A 19,606-nucleotide genomic window follows, 5' to 3' on the forward strand; every position below is an offset into this window, starting at 1 on the left:
TCTTGTTTATGGTCTTCCTTGCTGGTTTAATCTTTTCTGCTCGACCTCTAAAGGCTGGCATTCCTCCACAATGGAATGTTCTCTTTTTCTCTGCATTCTCTCCCAAGGTGATCTAATCGCAGCGCCACCGTGTACGAGCTGTGTGGCCTTTGGCAGCTTACTTAACCTCTCTGTGCCTCGATTGCCTCATCTCAAAGATGAGCCTGATAATTGTAACTACCTCTCCAGGTGCTGCAAGGATTATATGCTCCCCAGGTCTCATCACAGGACTTGGCACATAATAGGCGCTTCGTAACTGTTTTCTCTTGCCACCCACTCATTCACTCATTCAGCAAATGTTTATGGAGCGCCTCCTGCGTGCTGGGCTCTGTTCCAGGCACAGGGGACACAGCGAGGAACAAAACAGACACGGGCTCTGCTTGCTTGGGACTCACATCCTAGTGTAGGCGAAGCAGACAAGAAGTCAGTAAATGTGTGGTTTGTCAAATGGAAAACAATAATAAGGCAGAGCGAGGGGGCAGGGGGCCCGGAGATGGGCTCACAGAGGCAGTGCAGCCTGGGGTTCGGTTAGCGTAGTGCTCGGAGCTGGGAGTCTGGGTTTGGGCCTGGCTCTCTGCGTCCAGCTGTGCACCTTGTCCCGGTTAATACTGTTTCCTCTCTTTGGCTGTGAGCCCGTCGCCAGCACTCATCCTCTGTGTGCCTCGGTGTGCTCCTCTGTGACACTGGGCCCCATCACCTACCCTGTAGGGCGGTTGTGCTGATTAATGAGAGGGGACACAGGTGAAGCATCCAGCTAGCAGTGGTGCAGCTGTCACTCCAGGTGTTCTTTTAAGGGCTTCGCCACCCTGTGGGCTGTGAGAGCAGCCTCACCAAATTGAAGGTCCGGGGGTCCCCCAGGGGAATGTGAGTGCTGGAGGGGCTATTAGCTTATCCGGGCACCCCCGTCAACCAGGCGACCAGCTCGGGCCCGGCCAGGCAGGGCGCTGTGCTTGGCTGTCCCCTCCTCCAGGCGCCTTCACTGCTTCTGGGGCTGGCTTAGGTGCCGCCACTGGGCGTGAAGCTAGCAGCTTGCAGTGGCCAGTGCTGTGCTAGTCTGGGGGGAAGGCACCACTAACCTTGATGCAGTCTGAAAACCCATTTTTCAGAGTGCGGTCCTCAGACCCTGCTCCAGAATCACCTGGGTGGGCGGATGGAACATCCAGATCCCCTGGCCCCCCATACTGCTTCGAGCTTCGGGCTCTGTGCTCCCCCAGAGACCTGCCTTTTGGAACAAAGACCCTGAATGACTGAGGCTCCCTGACGTTTGCAGGCCATAGTCTATGGGTTGCTTAGGTGGTATAGTCTCATCTTGATGAGAGCAGGACTGGACCGGATGGAGCTACTCAGGGTGTGGTCACTGGAAACATCACCTGGGAGCTCGTGAGAAATGCAAATCAGATTCTCTGGGGGTGGGCCCAAGACTCTGGCCTTAACAAGCCAGAGTGATTCTGACATGGCTCCAGTCTGAGAAGTGCTAGGTTAGTGTTGTGAAAGGCGGGGCGTCCTCGGGGTGAGGCAGGTGCCTGGCCTGGGGAGGGAGGCCTGGCTGCCGTTGTGTTTGAGTGCCCCAGGCAAGGGGAACTCCAGCCCCTCTCCCTCTCTCTCTCTCTCTCTCTGCTAACCCGGCTTCCCTCCTGCCCCAGGATCCCAAGTGATGGTGGTTTACGCGGAGGACCAGCTGAGCCCAGCGCGACTGGTTAGCACGGCGGAGCTGGTAGCAGCCCCTGCTGGCTGGAAGGCGTGAACGCGGGATCTCGGCGTCTCAACCCGAGAGGAAGCATGTCTAAGAAAGGCCGGAGCAAGGGCGAGAAGCCCGAGATGGAGACGGACGCGGTGCAAATGGCCAATGAGGAGCTGCGGGCCAAGTTGACCAGCATTCAGATTGAGTTCCAGCAGGAAAAGAGCAAGGTGGGAGGGGCGTGGGCCTCTCTGCTCAACAGAGGCGTGGGCTGGGAGTTCCTGGGTGGGCTGGGAGTTCTCGGGTGGACAGTATTACCCCTGAGGTAGGTGTGGAGGGCGTGTTCCCGGGCTGGGGTGGGGGTGGGCACTCCACCTCTCTGAGCCTCAGCTTTCCCCTCATTAAAATGGGTATAACAATGGGTATAACATCAGTGGTGCAGCGACTGCCTGGGTGCGGTGCGAATCCTGGCCCCGCCACGTCTCACTGTGACCTTGGACCAACTACTTAACTCTCTGAGCCATGGTTCCCCTCACCTGCAAGATGGGGGCATAATACCACGCAGTGGGCCTGTGGTCAGGAGTTAGGACAGAAATGTACGTAAAGAGTTTGGAACGAGGCTGGCTCTGTGATGGCAGCAGCTTTGCTCTCGCAGGGCAGGTATGAGCCGATCAGTACCATGCCTGGTTGCGTGCCGGGCATACTGTAGGCGTCCAATTAAAGTGCAGCCGTGATGGGCAGCCCATCACAGTGGGAGGAGCCCAGGCTTCCTAATCATGCAGATCTGGCTTCAAGACCTTGGACAAGTGACATGAAGTCTCGGAACCTCTCTTTTCTCATTTGAAACGTGGCGTCATAATAACTGCCCCGTTGAAGGTTGTTGTAAAGATCCAGTGTAATGTAACAATAAAAAGCCTGTCGGTGTGTGGTGCCCGGGCACTGCCACAGTCCTTTTTGTTGGTTGTTGGTTCTGACCTGTATGGTTTGAAGGCAAAGCAGGCTGCAGGGGGGCGGTGGTGGGGTGGGGTGGGTTCTGCGAGCCCAGAGAGGAGGCGCCATCCTTGTGAGAAGAGCAAGGGGATAGAGATTTGGGCTTGCTCCTGCTGGCCTGAGCTGAGGGTCTGGCCTGGTTTGGGGGGAGGTTATGCCCCAAGCCCTGAAGGCATCCTCCAGCCCCGCCCGCCCAGCCCGCAGCACATGGAGGGATGGGAGGGCCTGCAGGGGGAATTGCAGCAGGTGTCTTGTTGAGAGCTGGGACTCGGCAGCAGCTGGAGTGCTGCTGGGTGGGGTCCAGCTCCCAGGTGGGGACGGGGCTGGGGCTTGGGCCCTCAGTGACACCAGCTCAGGACACAGCGTCCCTGACCTGGGGCGATGAAGGCCGGGCTCCTGGAGCTTGCAGACAGACGTGCCCCCTCCCTCCCCTCCCCAGACACTCAGGATTCTAGGGCTGGTGCAGCCAACCTCTTCCAGTACGGTTGCTGGTGATGCTGGCCTGTCCGCACCCTGCCCAGCTCAGGTGGGATTCGCCAGCCGGGATCCCTCAGGCTGGCAGCGGCACCGCTGGGCTGGCCAGCAAGTAGCGACAGCAGCTGTGGTTGTGAGGGAAGCCACACAGCCAAGGTCATTCTGCCAGGTCTCCATCCCACCTCTACCGCCTAACTCACCTTGAGGCAAGCCATGTAATGGCCCCGTGCCTCAGTTTCCCCATCTGTTCAACGGGGACCTCTGATGTGTGTGCCTCTCTGGGTTGTTTGAGGAATGAGGGAGACAGTCGCATACAGGGCTTAGATGCCTCCTGTTGCACACAGTCACTCACTAGTTGGCTGACATTTATTGTGTGTCTACTACGCAGGCCACACCAGGTACCCGAGAGGGCCTCCTGACCATGGCTGTGACCTGTGAGGTCAATGTGGCTTTCCCTACTTTATGCGTGAGCAAACCAAGGGTCGAGGAGGAGAGGTGACTTGCCCAGATGTAGGAGCTTTGCTGGGGCTGCCATCACACAGACTGGGGCCTTAGACAGCAGAAATGTGTTCTCTCACAGCCCTGGAGGCTGGAAGTCTGGGATCAAGGTGTGGGCAGGTTGGTTTCTCCTGAGGTCTCTCTCCTTGGCTTGTAGACGGCCATCCTCTCCCTGTGTCCTCACGTGATCGTCCCTCTGAGCGTGTCTGTGTCCTAATCTCCTCTTCTTATACAGGCACCAGTGAGATTGGATCAGGGCCCATTGTAGTGACCTCATTTTAACTCAATGACCTCTTTAAAGACCATGTCTCCAACTACAGTCACATTCTGATGTCCTGGGGGTTAGGACTTCCACGTAGGAATTTGGGGCGACAAGATTCAGCCCATAACAGCAGGTCAGCACAGTGGCAGGTGGTGGCACTGGGTGGGAAGCCAGGCCTGTGGGAACCCCACCTGTGCTTCCCCGTCACCAGGCCACCTCCCTACCTCCACATGCACGCTCCCTGGCTGCCCATTTTCTCAGTCCAGCCACCCTTGTGGCCCTTCTGGAGGGCTTTACCCATGTCACCACAGGGAGAATTTCTGTTCTCAGAGAATTCAGCAATGTGCTTATTGGCTGGTATGAAAAACATAAATGTAAACTTTACAGTTGCATTTAAATGTTATTTTTATATGATCTCATGATAACTGTTGATGTCACATTTAAAGTGTCATTATTTTAGCAAAGGATCCCTTTTGAACACCATGGGATGAGGGAATGTGGTCAATGTATCTGTTGGTTCATTCGCTCACTCAGCCAGCCCCCTGCAGCTGTGCTCCGGGCCCGGGCTAAGTGATGGGCTGTTGGAAGTGACTCAGAAACAGCCCGCCTCAGGCAGGGGGGTGCACAGGCTCTCAGGGAGCTAGCAGTGTGGCAGTATACCTGGCATGTTGCATCGGAGACTTTAGGAAACCATACAGTGGCGAGAGGGGCCTAAGAAGGCTTCATGGCTGTTTGGAGCTGGCTCCTGAGGATTTTGCTAGTGGTGAGAAAGGGAACAGTGTTGACACAGTCCCAAGGGTCCAGCCACACCCGTGAGCATCCTGAGCAGCAGTCAGGGGTGCCAAGGCCACTGGGCCAAAGTTCCCGACTTGCTGAGGCCCATGGTCTGGGGTGCAGGGGGGCAGAGAGGGCAGTGGTTAGCACACGGGCCAGAGTGGGGCTGTGAGGGTTCCAGCCACTGCCCACCACTCACCAGCTGGTGATTAATCCATTCTTGCAGCCTCCACGCTGGGCCGGGGACTAAACTGCCTACAGACCTGCCTCCAGGGCCTGCTGGCCTCAGGGGGTGGGGCTGGAGGGTTGAAATTTGAGTGTGATCTGTGTGGCGATGGAGAGAATCGTGCAGGGCTCTGGGAGCCCAGGGGACCCCGGACCCAGTCGGGGAAGGCTTCCTAGCCATACAGGAGAGTGGAGGGAACCATACAGGAGAGTGGAGGGAAGGTGAAGGCACAGGGTCCCAGGCAAAGGGGACCTGCCTGGGGAAGGGCCAGTGCTCCCCAGCCCCATGGCTGCCGTTGCTGCTGATGTGTGGATGCCGTCATATATTATTTACAAACCGGCCAGGCCGATCATCCTTCTATTCTTTCCTTCGCTCAGTCCACAGATAGTTATTGAGCACCTGTTGTGTGCCATGCTGTGTCGCAGAAGCTGCGATGCCTTGGAGATCCAGTCCCTCTCCTGGAGCTTGTATGTAATTGGGGCCGTCGGGAATGAACGCCAGGATATTAACATACGATATTTATTCGGGAGTGAAAAGTGCTGAGAAGAAGCAAAGCAGGAGAAGGGGATGGAGGGAAGCTGTGGTTGGAGTCGGGGTAGCTCTTTTGGGAGGGGGTCAGCAGCAGAGAGGCGCTGAGTGTGGGTGGAGGGCAGACTCTGCAGAGAGCTGGCCAGAGCTTTCCAGGCAGAGGGATCAACTCAAGTGAAGGCGGGGAGGTGGCAAGGTGTCAGCGTGTCCGAGGTGCAGCAGGCAGCGTTGTGGCCTGAGCTGAGTGGTCAGGGATGAGGCAGGACAGCCACCAGCAAGGGTCAGTCCTCTTTCAGTTGGCTCCTGTGTCCCCTTGACATGTCCCATCATTGTGGGATTTATTTACAAGTTTATTCTCCAGCAGGCCCTTACTTTCTGGCACTCTAAGATGCTCCAGGCTCGTCTTGTATATTCACTGCCCCGCTCCTAGAACCAGCCATTTCTCCAAGGAGCCCTGGTTCCTTTCCTTGGAGAATGGCATTGGAAACCAAGATCTGGGCACTGGGCGTGCTCGCTGTTGCTGGGGTTTCCTTGTTTCTAGGCCTCAGCTGACAGAGCAAGGGAATGTGTGTGTGTACTACCCGTGTATGTACACGGATCTGTAAATAATTCTGAATGGAACATCTCTGTTAAGTGGAACGTGAGTTCTTACCAGTGTCCCCAGCACTGAGCCAGTACCGCCTGGAGCCTTCTGGCCTCCCGCCCCCACTGATCATGTCCTCCACGCCAGCAGTGAGCACCTGGCTCCCACCATCCCCCATCCGCTTGCTTACTTGTTCAACACTCTACATGTACAGTGGTCTCAGAAGAGTTAGCCTGTGCCCCCTGGTTTGGAGGGCTTGAGCAATGGGAGGAAAAGATCTAAAGTGTGCTTTCAGAGGCTGTGCTGGCTGCTGAGGATGGAAGGGACAAGTACACAGGGGCAGAAGCAGAGCGATGATTGGTTGGAGGTGATTGCTAGTCTGCTGGAGGGCTGCTGCTGGGCGCCTGGACCAGGCTGGTCTCAGGGAGTGGGGAGAAGTGGTCCAGGCTGGAAATAGACACAGTGCTGATGGATCGATGAGGAGTGTGACGGGAGGAGACAGGTGGAGGCTGACTTCACTCTTCCAGTCGGAGCAGCGGGTGGTCCTGGCTCCCGAGAGTTCTCCACACCAGCCCCCTTCTGCCGAGGGTGTGTTCCCACTCTCAGTCATTTTGCTCCTGCTGCATTTAGAGCCCAAAAACCGGGGAGCGGCTGGTATGGGCCCCGCTCTCCGGCTGTACCGCTGGACTTAGGGAGTAGCTTGGAGGCGTCTGGCGAGTAAAGTGCCGGGTGGCTTTTGTGGACCTGCTCAGCTCGATGGAGTAAGGAGGGGTGCCCTGTGCACCCTGGGGCCTGCCCCAGCATCGCTCTGCTACACTTGGGTCATGACGCCCGGGCTCGACCCTTGGCTCCTCTGGGCAGAGCCGGGGGGACCCAGCAGGGCCTTCTGCCCCAGCCCCATCCTCTGTTAGCATCCCCACCCTACACACGGGTGTCACCTGGCCTGTCCAGCTGGCCCCTCTGCCCCTCCTAGGGAGCAGGCCCGACCTCTCCCAGGCTGCCTTGCACACACCTCTGCTCACCCTGTCCTCATTCCTCCCTTCTTTTCTACCTGTGCTCAGTCACATGGGGCCTTGCTCACACAGATGTGCAAACTCAGGACTGCAGCCACAGACTCCCTGTATCCATCGTCGACTTTCAGCTCTCCTCCTCCCAACAGTCCTCCAGGGGCGGCTGCTGACATCCCTGCTTCCCAGGAGAGGAACAGGAAGCTCCAGGAGGTGGTATAGTCAGGGTTCTGCAGAGAGGAACAGGACCAACATGTATATATATAGAGAGAGGAGAGATTGATATATATAGTTAAGAAGTTGGCTCACATGATTATGGAGGCTGACAAATCTGAAATTTGTGGGGCAGGCAGGCTGGAAATTCTAGCAAGAGCTGATCTTGCAGTCTTGAGTCTGAAGGCAGTCTGGAGGCTGAATTCCTTCCTCATCGGGGAGCCTCAGTCTTTTCTCTTAAGGCCTTCAACTGATTGGATGAGGCCCACCCACATTATGGAGGGTCTACTGATTTACTGCTTTACTCAAGGTCTACTGATTTAAATGTTAATCCCATCTAAAAAAGCACCTTCACAGCAACACCTAGATTGGTGTTTGGTCAAATGACCTGGTACTGTGACTCTGCCAAGTTGACACGTAGCACTAACCATCTTGAGGTTCCGTAATTTGCCAAGGGAAACGCACTCTTCGGTGCAGATTCAGGGTGTGACTGGCTCCCATCCTTCTGCCTCCCAATCACTGTCAACACTGACCCGGAAAGTCAGGACAGTGTTGCCTCCTAGACAGGACGATGCCCGGAGCGTTTAGTCCCTCGCTGGGGAAATCAGATTACATATTTAACATCTGGCTTCCTAGTACTCAGTCCTTTACGAAGAGACTCCAGCTTCTTTTAGGAGAAGATTCCAGCCCTTGGGCGAGGTGGCCTGAGACTGACCGGTCCTTGTTTCAGTTCTGTGATGCGAGTGTTTCATATAAGGAGATGTTGATCTTGTGTCTTTGCCTGGTTGGTTTTATTTGCTTCTTTCCCTGCTCTTGTAAGTAAGGATTTATCAACACCCAGGCGACACTGTAAAACTCACCTAAAATTAATTTCAGCATGTTGGTGTGCTTTACACAGTGTGGTCTGGTGAGTATGTTCCCGTCTTCCACGAAGCAGCTTGTCCGTGAGAGACGATTTGTTCCTGTTCTTCGGAGACTGAGATTATTCAGAAAACAAATGGACTGTAAAGGGTTCCTGTGGATGTGTGTATTATGCGATATTTGAAATGAAAAGGCTGAATAAAGCATTTTGGAGTGTTTTAAGAAAATACTCCCTTGGCACCTTTTACAAATCATGTTTTAAATTGTTTGCCGATTAGAGGAATACCCTCAGGCGGGTTGGCAGCCTGGCATCTGTGGGACCCCGGCTCCGGGGCCAGGCGCCTGGGGTGAAGCCTAGCTCTGCCCTTTGGCAGCCCCTCAGCCCGGGCAGGTCACTGGAGCACCTCTGAGCCTCGCCTGCCTTGTGGTGAAACAGAGACTTACCTTGCTGGGGCTGTGAGAGGTTGATGTGGGGGATGCACTGGCTCCCCAGGGCCAGGCGAGGCGGCAGCTCCACCATGATGGCACCCCCTCCCCCTGCCGCTCTCTCCCTCCACCTGCTCCGTCTCCTCTAACTCCAGAGTCCAATGCATGGGTGCTGGAGATGTATTTCTAGTTTAAAAGTTGTTCAGCTTTGGTGAGAGATGATTTCTGCCCGTGTGTCTTGTGACTGATAAATTCTTTCCTCGTGAATCTCTGAATTGGAGGGGACGTCAAAGCCTTGACTCTCCTCTCCAATGTCTTCAGATGTTTTTCTACCTCCGGGGAAAAGCTCAAGACAACAGTAGGAAGGATTCTGGGTGGGGCTGATGAGCATCAGGACTGTGGGGGTGGTGGGAGGGAAACTGGAGTGTGGGATCTGGGGAGGGTCTCGGGCCTGTCACACACGAAGGGGCGTGGGGAGGTGGTGTCAGCATGGCCCTTTCCCCCAGCCCTGGCCCTGGCCCTGGCCCTGACCGACTCTCTCCGCCGCAGGTGGGCAAACTGCGCGAGCGGCTGCAGGAGGCCAAGCTGGAGCGCGAGCAGGAGCAGCGGCGGCACACGGCCTACATCTCGGAGCTCAGGGCCAAGCTGCACGAGGAGAAGACCAAGGAGCTGCAGGCGCTGCGCGAGGTGCTCATCCGGCAGCACGAGCAGGAGGCGGCGCGCACGGCCAAGATCAAGGAGGGCGAGCTGCAGCGCCTGCAGGCCACGCTGACCGTGCTGCGCGATGGCGCGGCCGACAAGGTCAAGACGGCGCTGCTGGCCGAGGCGCGCGAGGAGGCGCGCAGGGCCTTCGACGGCGAGCGCCTGCGGCTGCAGCAGGAGATCCTGGAGCTCAAGGCGGCGCGCAAGCAGGCCGAGGAGGCGCTCAGCAACTGCATGCAGGCCGACAAGACCAAGGCGGCCGACCTGCGCGCCGCCTACCAGGCACACCAGGACGAGGTGCACCGCATCAAGCGCGAGTGCGAGCGCGACATCCGCAGGCTGGTACGTGCCTCCCGCGCCCCTGCCCCGCTCCCGTGTGCGCACCCTTTTCTGCTCGCACACACTCTTGCCTGCACGCACGCATCCTTCCTTCCTGCTCCGGAGCAGTCAAGGCGGGGTATTAAGGTCCGGCTGTGCTCCACGCATCGTTCTAGGCTCTGGGCTCCCAGCAGAGTCCCTGCCGTTCGACGTGTGGAAGTAGGCTTTGGGCGCAGGTCTCTCCTCACCAGGTGTGTGAGCCTTGGTAGATCACCAAACCCTCAGAAGCACAAGTTTCTCATCTGTAAAATGAGGTGACGAGATAAGAGGCAGGGTTGTTGTAAGAAAGGACTGGGATAGCATATCAAAGTGCTGGGCATTTATTTATTCATTTAATTAATAGACCAGGAGAAGACTTACCCCTACAGTAAGATGTGGTGGGTCTGGACAGGGCAGCCATCCTGTTGCTGCAACTAGGGAAAAACATAAATTGTAAGCAGTCATAATCTTAAAGATGGGAGGGCTGTGGAAGCTGTGAGGTCTAGAAGAACTACAATTTCAGAGGGAAGGGGAAAGAGCCCTTTCCAGGCAAGCTGACGATTGCCCGCCACTTTCTTCCCTGGGGGCCATTTACTGACCCTGGGTGTGGGCTGGGGGTTGGGCTTCCCTGAGCAGAGACTCCACTGGGGGTTGGAGAGGTGAGTGGGCGTTCTGGCGTCCCTCAGTGTCGGCATGACAGCTGGGAAGCTAGAGGAGCCCAAACGTAGGCCAGCTTGCCCGGTAGACTCTTCCTTGAGCTCTGGGGTAATGTGGGAGGCCAGGGAGTGGGCATGGAAAGGCAGAGCGAAATCTCCAGAGCCACTGTACTTAGAGATAAAACTCGCTGCAGGGAGGGGGTGCAACACACAACCAGTCTGCCCCTCAAGACGTTTGGCAGACTGTGAACCTGTGTGGTGAGGAGGCCAAAGACCAAGTAAGCTAAGCTATCAGGCTGGAGTCAGCAACAGCAACAGGGGTGTTTCCTAGAGATACATCTCAATTGTGAGGACACAGTTAGCTTGAACGTGAAAGGATGGAAAAAGATGCATCATCCAGACACTAACCAAAGGAAGGCTGGTCTGGGGTATTAATGTCAAAGACATGAAGGCAAGAAGTAATACTAAAGACAAGTGGGGACAGTTCTTAATAATAAAGGGGTCAAGTCAATAGGAATGCACTTAATAATGAAACTTTAAAATGTGTAAAAGGAAAACGTTATCAAAAGTAAAAGGAGACACAGATAAGTCCACAGTTGTAGTCAGGATAGCACACCTGTCTCAGCAAGTGGTGGAGCGTGTGGACACGAAATGGGTCAGGAGACACAAGGCCGGGACCACACAGTTAGCCCACTGGAACTGAACTGACAGAATACAGTCTTTTAGCAGTGGCAGAACACTGTACTTTTCAAGGGGACACAACACACCTTTATCACAATAGACCACGTTTCAAAATTTGTGGGTGGCAATTAGATCAGTCCTTAGAGCAAAACAAATTTTAGACAGAAAGAAGAAACGCTGAAAATCAGACATCTTAGCTTCCATCTCAAGAAGAAAGAAAAGAACAGCAAATTCAACTCCAAGAAAATAGAGAAGAAAGAAAGAACAGCAAATTCAACTCCAAGAAAATAGAATGAAGGAAATCATAGAGCAAGAATCTCTGAAGTAAAATCAATAAAGAATATCAACACATTCAAAAGTCAAAGTTGATAAATTGATAAACCGCTAGCAGTACTGATGAAGGGAAAAAGAGACTTTAAGTCCCCAATATAAAAAATGTAAAAGGAGAAATACTACAGCTCTTACAGACATTCAAATGACAATAAAAGTACATTATGAATGGCATATGCCAATAAACTTGAAACTTAGATGAAATGGGCATATTCCTTGAACAAGTACAACTTACCAAAATTGACACTACAAGAAATAGAAAATCTGAGTAGTCCTATAGCTACTAAAGAAATTGTGTCTTGGCTATTGTGAATAACGCTGCAATGAACACAGGGGTGCATGTATCTTTATGCATTGGTGTTTTCAAGTTCTTTGGATAAATACCCAGCAGTGGAATAGCTGGATCATATGGTAGTTCTAGCCTTGATTTTTTAAGGAATCTCCATACTGTTTTCCATAGTGGCTGCACCAGTTTGCACTCCCACCAGCAGTGTATGAGAGTTCCCTTCTCTCCACAACAACACATGTTGTTTCCTGTCTTGTTAATTATAGCCATTCTGATGGGCGTGAGGTGATATCTCATTGTAGTTTTGATTTGCATTTCCCTGATAGTTAATGATTTTGTACATCTTTTCATGTGTCTGTTGGCCATCTGTATATCTTCTTTGGAGAAATGTCTGTTCACGTCTTTTGCCCATTTTTTAATTGAGTTGTTAGTTTTTTTGTTGTTGAGATGCATGAGTTCTTTATATATTTTGGAGATTAACCCCTTATCAGATGTATGGTTTGCAAATATCTTCTCCCAATTGTGAGGGTATTATGCAAAGTGAAATAAGTCAGAGGGAGAAGGTCAAATACTATATGATTTCCTTTATTAAATAGTAGATAATAACAACAATAAACAAACACATAGAGACAGAGATTGGATTGGTGGTTACCAGAGGGGAAGGGGGGAGGGAGAAGGGCGAAAGGGATAATTCAGCACATGTGTGTGGTGATGGGTTGTAATTAGTATTAGGGTGGTGAACATGATGTAATCTATGCAGAAATAGAAGTATAATGATGTACACCTGAAATTTATACGATGTTATAAACCAATGTTACTGCAATAAACAAACAAAAAAAAAGAAATTAAGTCTTTAATTAATAATTTTCCCATGAAGAAAATCCCAGACCCAGATGGCTTCACAGGTAAATTCTTCCAAATATTTAAGAAAGAAATAAAACTAATTCTACACAAACTCTTCCAGAAAATTGAGAAATAGGGAACATATTCTAACTCATTTTATGAAGCCAGCATAACTTTGATCCCAAAGCAATGATATTATAAGAAAAGAACATTTTTAGATTATCTGTTGTGGACATAGAGACGAGAGTATGTACTAAATAAGGTATTATCAAATCAAGTCCAGCAATATATAGAAAGACTAATAAACCATGACCAAGTTGGGTTTATTCTAGGAATACAAAGATTGGTTTACTGTTCTAAAATCAGTGAATATAATTCAACTAGTCATGTAATAAAGGAGAAAAGCCCATGTAATCATCTTAATAGATGCAGAAAAAGCACTTGATAAAATTCAACTTCATGGGGCTGGCCTGGTGGCACAAGCAGTTAAGTGCGCACGCTCTGCTGTGGCAGACTGGGGTTCGCTGGTTCAGATCCTGGGTGTGCACCGATGCACTGCTTGGCAAACCATGCTGTGGCAGCGTCCCATATAAAGTAGAGGAAGATGGGCACGAATGTTAGCCCAGGGCCAATCTTCCTCAGCAAAAAAAAAAAAAAAAAGGATTGGCAGATGTTAGCAGAGGGCTGATCTCACAAAAACAAAACAACAAAAAAATTCAACTTCATGATATAAACTCTCAATAGAATGGAATTTCCCCTAATCTGATAAAGGGTTCCATCAGAAATCTACTAACAATCTATGTAATGATGAGATATTGAACATTTCCCACTGAATTCAAGGACAAAACGATGTCTACTAGCACCACTTCTGTTCAGCAAAGCGCTGGCTAATACCTCAAATACAAAAGACAATAAAAAGAAATAAAAGTTTTAAAGATTTGGAAAAAAGGGAAGGAAGACTGTCTTTATTTGTAGATGCTTTAATTGTGATGTGGAAAGTCCAAGAGACTCTACAAACTATTAGAATTAGTGAATTTGTCAGTCTCTAGATAGAAGGTAAATACACAACAATAAACTGTTTCTATACACTAGCAATGAACAATTGGAAAATGAAACTTTAAAAAACACCATTTACATATAGACCACCAAAAATTTCAAATACCTAGGAATAAATCTAATGAAAGTTATGTAAAATTTCTACTCTGAAAACTACAAAACACTGCTGAGAAAAAATAAAAGAGGCTTAAATGGAGAGAGATACCATTTTCATGAAGTAGAAGACCTGGTATGGATCTTAGTTCTTCCATAATTGATCTATAGATTCGATGCAGTCCCTATCAAAATCCCAACAGACTTTTTTTATAGACATTGGCAAGCAGATTCTAAATTTGATATATAAATTTAAAAGACCTGGAATCACAACTCTGAAGAAGAAAAAAATTGGAGGTCTCACACTGCTGTATAACAGAGCTTACTGCAAAGCTGCAGCGATCAAGACAGGCTGCAGGACGGGTGGCTAGGTCAGCAGAACAGAAGAGTCCAGAAACAGTACATATGTGGTCACTTGGTTTAGGGAAAAGATCCCACTGCAGTTCAGGAGGGAAAGGATGGTCTTTCAGTAAGGAGTGTTGAAGTAGTTGGATATCTGTAAGAAAACAAAACAAAACAGGAATATTCACCCCTGTATCGTACTATCCACAAAGATGAATTCAAACTGGGCCGTAGAACTAAAGGTTAAAAAGTAAAACAGTGAAGCTATTAGAAGAAAACAGCAATATTTTCACGGTCTTAGGGCAGGTAAATATTTCTCAAGACGCAAATATACTGTTCCTATAAATGCACTCTTCAGAAAAGGTTGTACATCAAACATTTAAAAAAGAAATTTTGTTTATCAAAGGCACTAATAAAAGAGAGAAAAGGCAAAGTACAGATTGGGAGAATATATTTTCAATACATAGCCTAAAGAACTTGTATCCAGATTGTAAAAACTACTATAAAACAATAAGAAAAATAACTCAAAAAATGGGCAAAGTCTTGAAAGAGTACTTCAAAAAGAGAAAACTTAATAATAAACATATGAAAAGATGCTCAACCTATTGATCATCAGGGAAACACAAAATTACAACTAGATTCCATTTCACACCCACTAGAATGGCTGTAATAAAAAACACAGACAATGACAAACATTGGCAAGGATGTGGAGCACTGGAACCCCCAGACTGTGCTGGCGGGACTTGAAAATGGAGCGGCCAGTTGGGAAAATGATTTGGCAGTTTCTTAAAAGATAAATTTACCTACTGACCCAGCAGTTCCACTCCTAGGTATATACCCAAGAGAAATGAAAACACATGTCTACGTAAAGACTTGTGTGTGATCACAGCAGCAGAATTCATAATAGTGAAAATTAAGTGGAAACAACCCAAATGTCCATCAGTTGGTGAATGGATAAGGTGTGGTATATCCATATAATGGAATGCTATTCAGCAATAAAAAGGACTGAAAAAAAAAAATGAAACCGTGATACTATAAACAACACCTGCAGTGATGAAATTGCTCTCAGTCAAAATGGCCCTAGCGAGAGGAGTTGTGGGCGGGACAGATCCCCCTCATTGAAGATTTATTTACCTGAGTTCCAGCACTGGCCAAGGCACCAGGGCTATGGGGTAAAATAAGATGAAGTCCTAGACAGCAAAGAGCTGATAGTCAAGCAGGCAACAGGAGTGTGAACAAATTATTATGGTGTGGGGGATGGGTTCAGTGATAGGACCATGCAAGCCCAAAAGGCAGCAAAGAAGATGTGGTGACTCCAGTGTGTGGATCCAAGAGTCATTTCACAGAGAAAGTGAGGTCTGAGCTGGGTTTGAAGGATGGGTAGGAGTTTGTCAGGTGACAGTAGGGCATTCCGTGCAGAGGGGAAAGCACTGGAGGTAAGGAGCATGGTGTGATCATTTTTACCATAACTCTAAAATAGCCGTGGTGATGTTTGATACTTGGATTCCCAGTAAAATATGAAATGAAGATACAGTTGGACCTGCCATTGTCAAGTACTGGAGATTTTATTTTCTTCCATTTAACAAAAGTTTTAAAATTATGAAGTATTTCTGGCAAGAGTAGCTGAGATAATGAACAGCTGTGTACCCACCGCACAGTCGATGCATGGAAACTTCCCAGGTATAAGTGAGGCCTCCTGTCCGCTCCCAGCCTCCTGCCCACTGAATTTGGAGTGACTATTTCCACTTCTTATGCATGTAGCTACAAGCAGTATCCTGCCTTCCGATGACTTGTGGTCGAAGACACATTTCAAAGGGGGCTTGTCCCCCTGTGGACCACATCACGGTGTGCACAAAGGGCTTGGGTGACAGAATAATGAAGAAGGCATTTTGCTTATATTTTGTCTTTTCTTCCTATGGACTCTCAGAGCTGGCACAACACAAAATGTCCTCACAGTGGTCATTAAACTGTCCTCTGCAGAGCTCCTTGGAGCCCCGAAGGAATAGGACAGGGCATGTGGCTGGGGGGAGGGGAGGACGCGTGGCAGAGCAGGGGCTCAGGTCCCTTACCCCTGCCACTGCAGAGGGACTTTTCCGGTTCTATTGGTTTCTGTACACATTTCCATTTGCAGAAAGTGGTTCTTTGCCCACGGTCTCGTTTTGTGGAACAGGAAGCAGGTCTAGGGAAGGTGAGTGACTTCAAAGAGCAGAGAGTCCCTGTGCCCCAGTCTGGTCACTCACTCATGGACAGTACCAGGCTCCTCTGGGTGCCAGGCCCTGGGCTGGCTGAGATCCCACCACGCCTGGAACAGGCTTTTCAGGTGAGCGCGCTAGAGGGCAAGGGGTGGGATGCTAGGATGGCAGCACTGAGAGTGTTTCCTGGGGGCAGGAGCTTCTTTCTTCTTTTTCTTTTCCTTTTCGTTAGCGGTCACATTCATTCATTCCCTACCCTCAATATCTGAAAGACTTTGAGATTCCAAAGGCTCCAGAGGGTAGAGCTGTAAGCTTCCTGGGGAGGTAGTGAGTGCCCCAGTGTGGGGAGTGTGTAAGTAGACGCTGGGGGCCCTCTGTGGGAGACGCTGCTGTAAGAGATTTGAGCACTGGAAGCGGAGTGACCAGGTGTCCTTTTGAAGTCCCCATCCAGCTGTCCAGCTCTAGACTGGCCACCCCTTCAGTGGCAGAGCATCAGTTCACATCCTAACCATCCAGTACCAGGAATGACAGAAGAGATGTGCTGATGGTAAATTTCTAATTTATAGAAAACCTAAGCACATACCAGTACTGAGTACTCAGAAGTATTCTCCAGTCTCTTTTCTCTTCCTGTGTGTATGTGTGTTTACGGGAGATGTTATCCCATAGTGGGAAGAGAAGCCTTTAGAGGAAGTCTGCCCTGGGTGAGTCCAGACTCTCCCACTTGTTTGCTGTGTGACCCCAATCAAGTTGCTTACCATCTCTCAGCCTCTGGGGCCTCATCTATAAAATGGGGATAATTCCATATCTGCCCCAGGGTTGTGAGAATTAAGTGAACTAAAGGATCTAGTGGCAGCTCGTGGTTTCTGCAATAGGAGACCTGCAGAATATGTTCCCCTGGTACAGGAAAAACTTATATTTAAGGTAGATAAAATGGGGGAAAAAAGCCCAAGTATTTGCACAAGAGACTAAGCTTAATTTAAAATGTACAAAGGATTTGGTGTCTGTTTCCATTTCAGCAGCAAATAGAAATATCCCCAATTCAGGTATTCTCAGTGTGTGTGTGGTTTTTACTTAAAATGACCTGTGTAGGAGAATAGAGTGAAAGAACAAATGCCCGTTTCTCCCTTTATCCCCCTGTGATAAATGTCACTCCCAGGCAAGCCTGTTGCTCATGGCAACGTGCTTGGAAGGTGGGCTGCATTCCGTTTCTTTGTCAGCTGGATTGGATTAGAAATGCAGGAAGGCTCTCAGACTTCCGCTTACACCTTTAACATGCCGCCTAAGAAAAAAGCAATAGGAAAGGGCAGTGATGGTCAGCACGGGGCAGGAACTCGCCAGTTTCTGGATCACTCCTTAGACCTGTTAGGGTTAGATCTGGTTGCGTGTAACGGAAGACTCCCCCAGTACACAGGGGCTTAGATTCTGGAAGTTATTTCTCTCTCAGGTACAAAGTCTAGAAAGGGCCGCTGCGGGGCTCCACAGAGGAGGGAGGGACACAGGCCTCCCAGCTTTATCCACTCTGAAGGGACTCTGGGCTGTGGCCCTGACCCTCATGGTCCCTCAGTCCCATGGAGCACCAGCCATCACATCTTCATCTCAGCCTGGCGGTAGCAGGGCAGAGGCAGCAGGGTGCGGGGTCCTCGTTTAAGAGCACTTTTCTTTTTGGAAGTTCCATACTCTTCGACTTTCACCTCTTTGGTCAGAACACGCTCAGCCTCGCCCAGCTGCGAGAGGGGCTGGGAAACGTAGTCCTTCTGAGAGCACAGCAGCTCCCGCTAAACCCCGGGGTGCTACTGTTGGTTTCCTAGGGCTGCCGTAACAGACGCCCGCAAACTCAGTGGCTTAAAACAACAGGACTTGATTCTCTCACAGTTCGGGAGGCTGGAAGTCTGAAATCGAGGTGTTGGCAGGACCAGGCCCCCCCTGAGGGCTCCAGTGGGGAGCTGGTTCTTGCCTCTCCCCGCTCCTGGTGGTTGCCGGCAATCCCTGGTGCTCCTCGGCCTAGCTGCGTCGCCCCAGTCTCTGCCTCCAGTGGCCTTCTCCTCCCCTGTGTGTCTGTGTCTGGTCCTCTTCTCGTAAGGACACCAGTCAGTGGCTCTCGGGCCCACCCTAATCTGGTGTGATGTCATCTTAATTACATCTGCAAAGACTATTTCCAAATAAGATCACACTCTGACTTGCTGGATAGACATGAAGCTTTGGGGTACACTATACACTGACTACGGGTACCGAGGAGGAGAGTGAGAATGGCTGTTGGGATAGCAGCCTCTGCTGCATTCTTTGATTCCCCAAACTTTGCAGTGAAGTGGAGCTAACAAAATTATTCACAGATCTGTGGGCTCGTTTGGAGCTGGCTAAACTAAGGTTTTCATGGAGATGATGTCCTGGTGGATGTGACTGCTGAGAAGTGATTAGATTCTGTTGCTACGGGGCAGAGAGAGGGGATAGCCAGGGCTTTGGAAAGGCTGACCCAAGTGTGAATCACCGTTCTGCTGCTAATGAGAGAATGGGCACGTTCACCTCTCTTGGCCTCAAGCTTATCTGTAAAATGGGTAATAATGTCTACTTTGAGGGTCTCTTCAGTACAAATGTGGCACTGAGCTCACACGAGCATGTAACAAAGACGTGACAGCCATCGTCTAGTTCATGTCCTTTCCCTCAAACTCTGTGTCAGTTAGGGTCTTTTGGTTGCAGGTGACAGAAAGTGACAGGCTGTCAGCTCTCGTAACAGAAGTCGTAGGATTACGGGTCCAGTGGCACTAACGATGTCACCCAGGATCCAGGTTTCTCAGGCTCGCCCTGCTTCATGCTGCCTCATCCTCAGGCTCCGGGCTCTCGAGTTGTGCTGGTGAGATGTTGCCACTGTGCCAGACCCCACATCCTCACATGACACAGTCCAGAGACAGTGGGAGACTCTCTTTCTTAGCTTTTAAGGAAAACAAGAGGGTCCTGGTGAGCCCTCTTCAGGCCATTGGCTTTGATTGGGTCATGTATCCACGCTCAAACCAGTTACTGTCGGAGGTGGGACATGCAGGTGGTGAGCCAGTCAGGGCCTGCCCTGGGAACTTGCAGTGTCTCAGTGCCACCCCTCTCCTAACCACACGCTGAGACTGGGAGTGTGGGCGAAGGGGAAATGGGTGCAGGGAGGACGCTGAGGAGCGTCCCACAGACTCAGGTGACGTGGTTTGGGGATGCTCAGTGTCAGAGACTGGCTGCTTCAGTGGGGTCCTGAGGACGGGGGCACAAGATCACTAAGAGCCCAGCCTGGGAGCCAGACAGCAAGTCAACAAATAGAATTCCTGCCATTGGCTCTGTGAACTTGGCAAGTCTCCTGACCTTGGACCTCAGGACTCTGGCTGGGGAAATATAACAGACTAGAAAGTGTTGGCCCCAGAATATATTCCACATTGTCCATCTGTTCTGGGATGTTGTCTCTGCTAGTGGAGACTGTTTTCTAGGAACATTCTCCATGTGATGGGGTGTAAGCCCCCTGCTCACTGACTGGGATA

At 50.5% G+C, this 19,606-nt stretch overlaps 1 protein-coding gene across 3 annotated transcripts in view; it reads left to right on the forward strand.

The window, feature by feature from the left end:
* Nucleotides 1-19,606, forward strand: part of JAKMIP1 (janus kinase and microtubule interacting protein 1) — a 128,848-nt gene that overhangs the window by 77,045 nt on the left and 32,197 nt on the right. For all 3 annotated transcript variants that reach the window (XM_058546697.1, XM_058546698.1, XM_058546700.1), the window contains exons 2-3: nucleotides 1,683-1,947; nucleotides 9,109-9,603. In XM_058546697.1, coding sequence (XP_058402680.1) covers nucleotides 1,819-1,947; nucleotides 9,109-9,603 — 624 coding nt within the window. In that variant the 5' untranslated portion in view covers nucleotides 1,683-1,818. The remainder of the gene's footprint in view (nucleotides 1-1,682; nucleotides 1,948-9,108; nucleotides 9,604-19,606) is intronic.

This window comes from Diceros bicornis, chromosome 8, assembly GCF_020826845.1.
Source record: "Diceros bicornis minor isolate mBicDic1 chromosome 8, mDicBic1.mat.cur, whole genome shotgun sequence".
NCBI classification, from domain to species: Eukaryota; Metazoa; Chordata; class Mammalia; order Perissodactyla; family Rhinocerotidae; genus Diceros; species Diceros bicornis.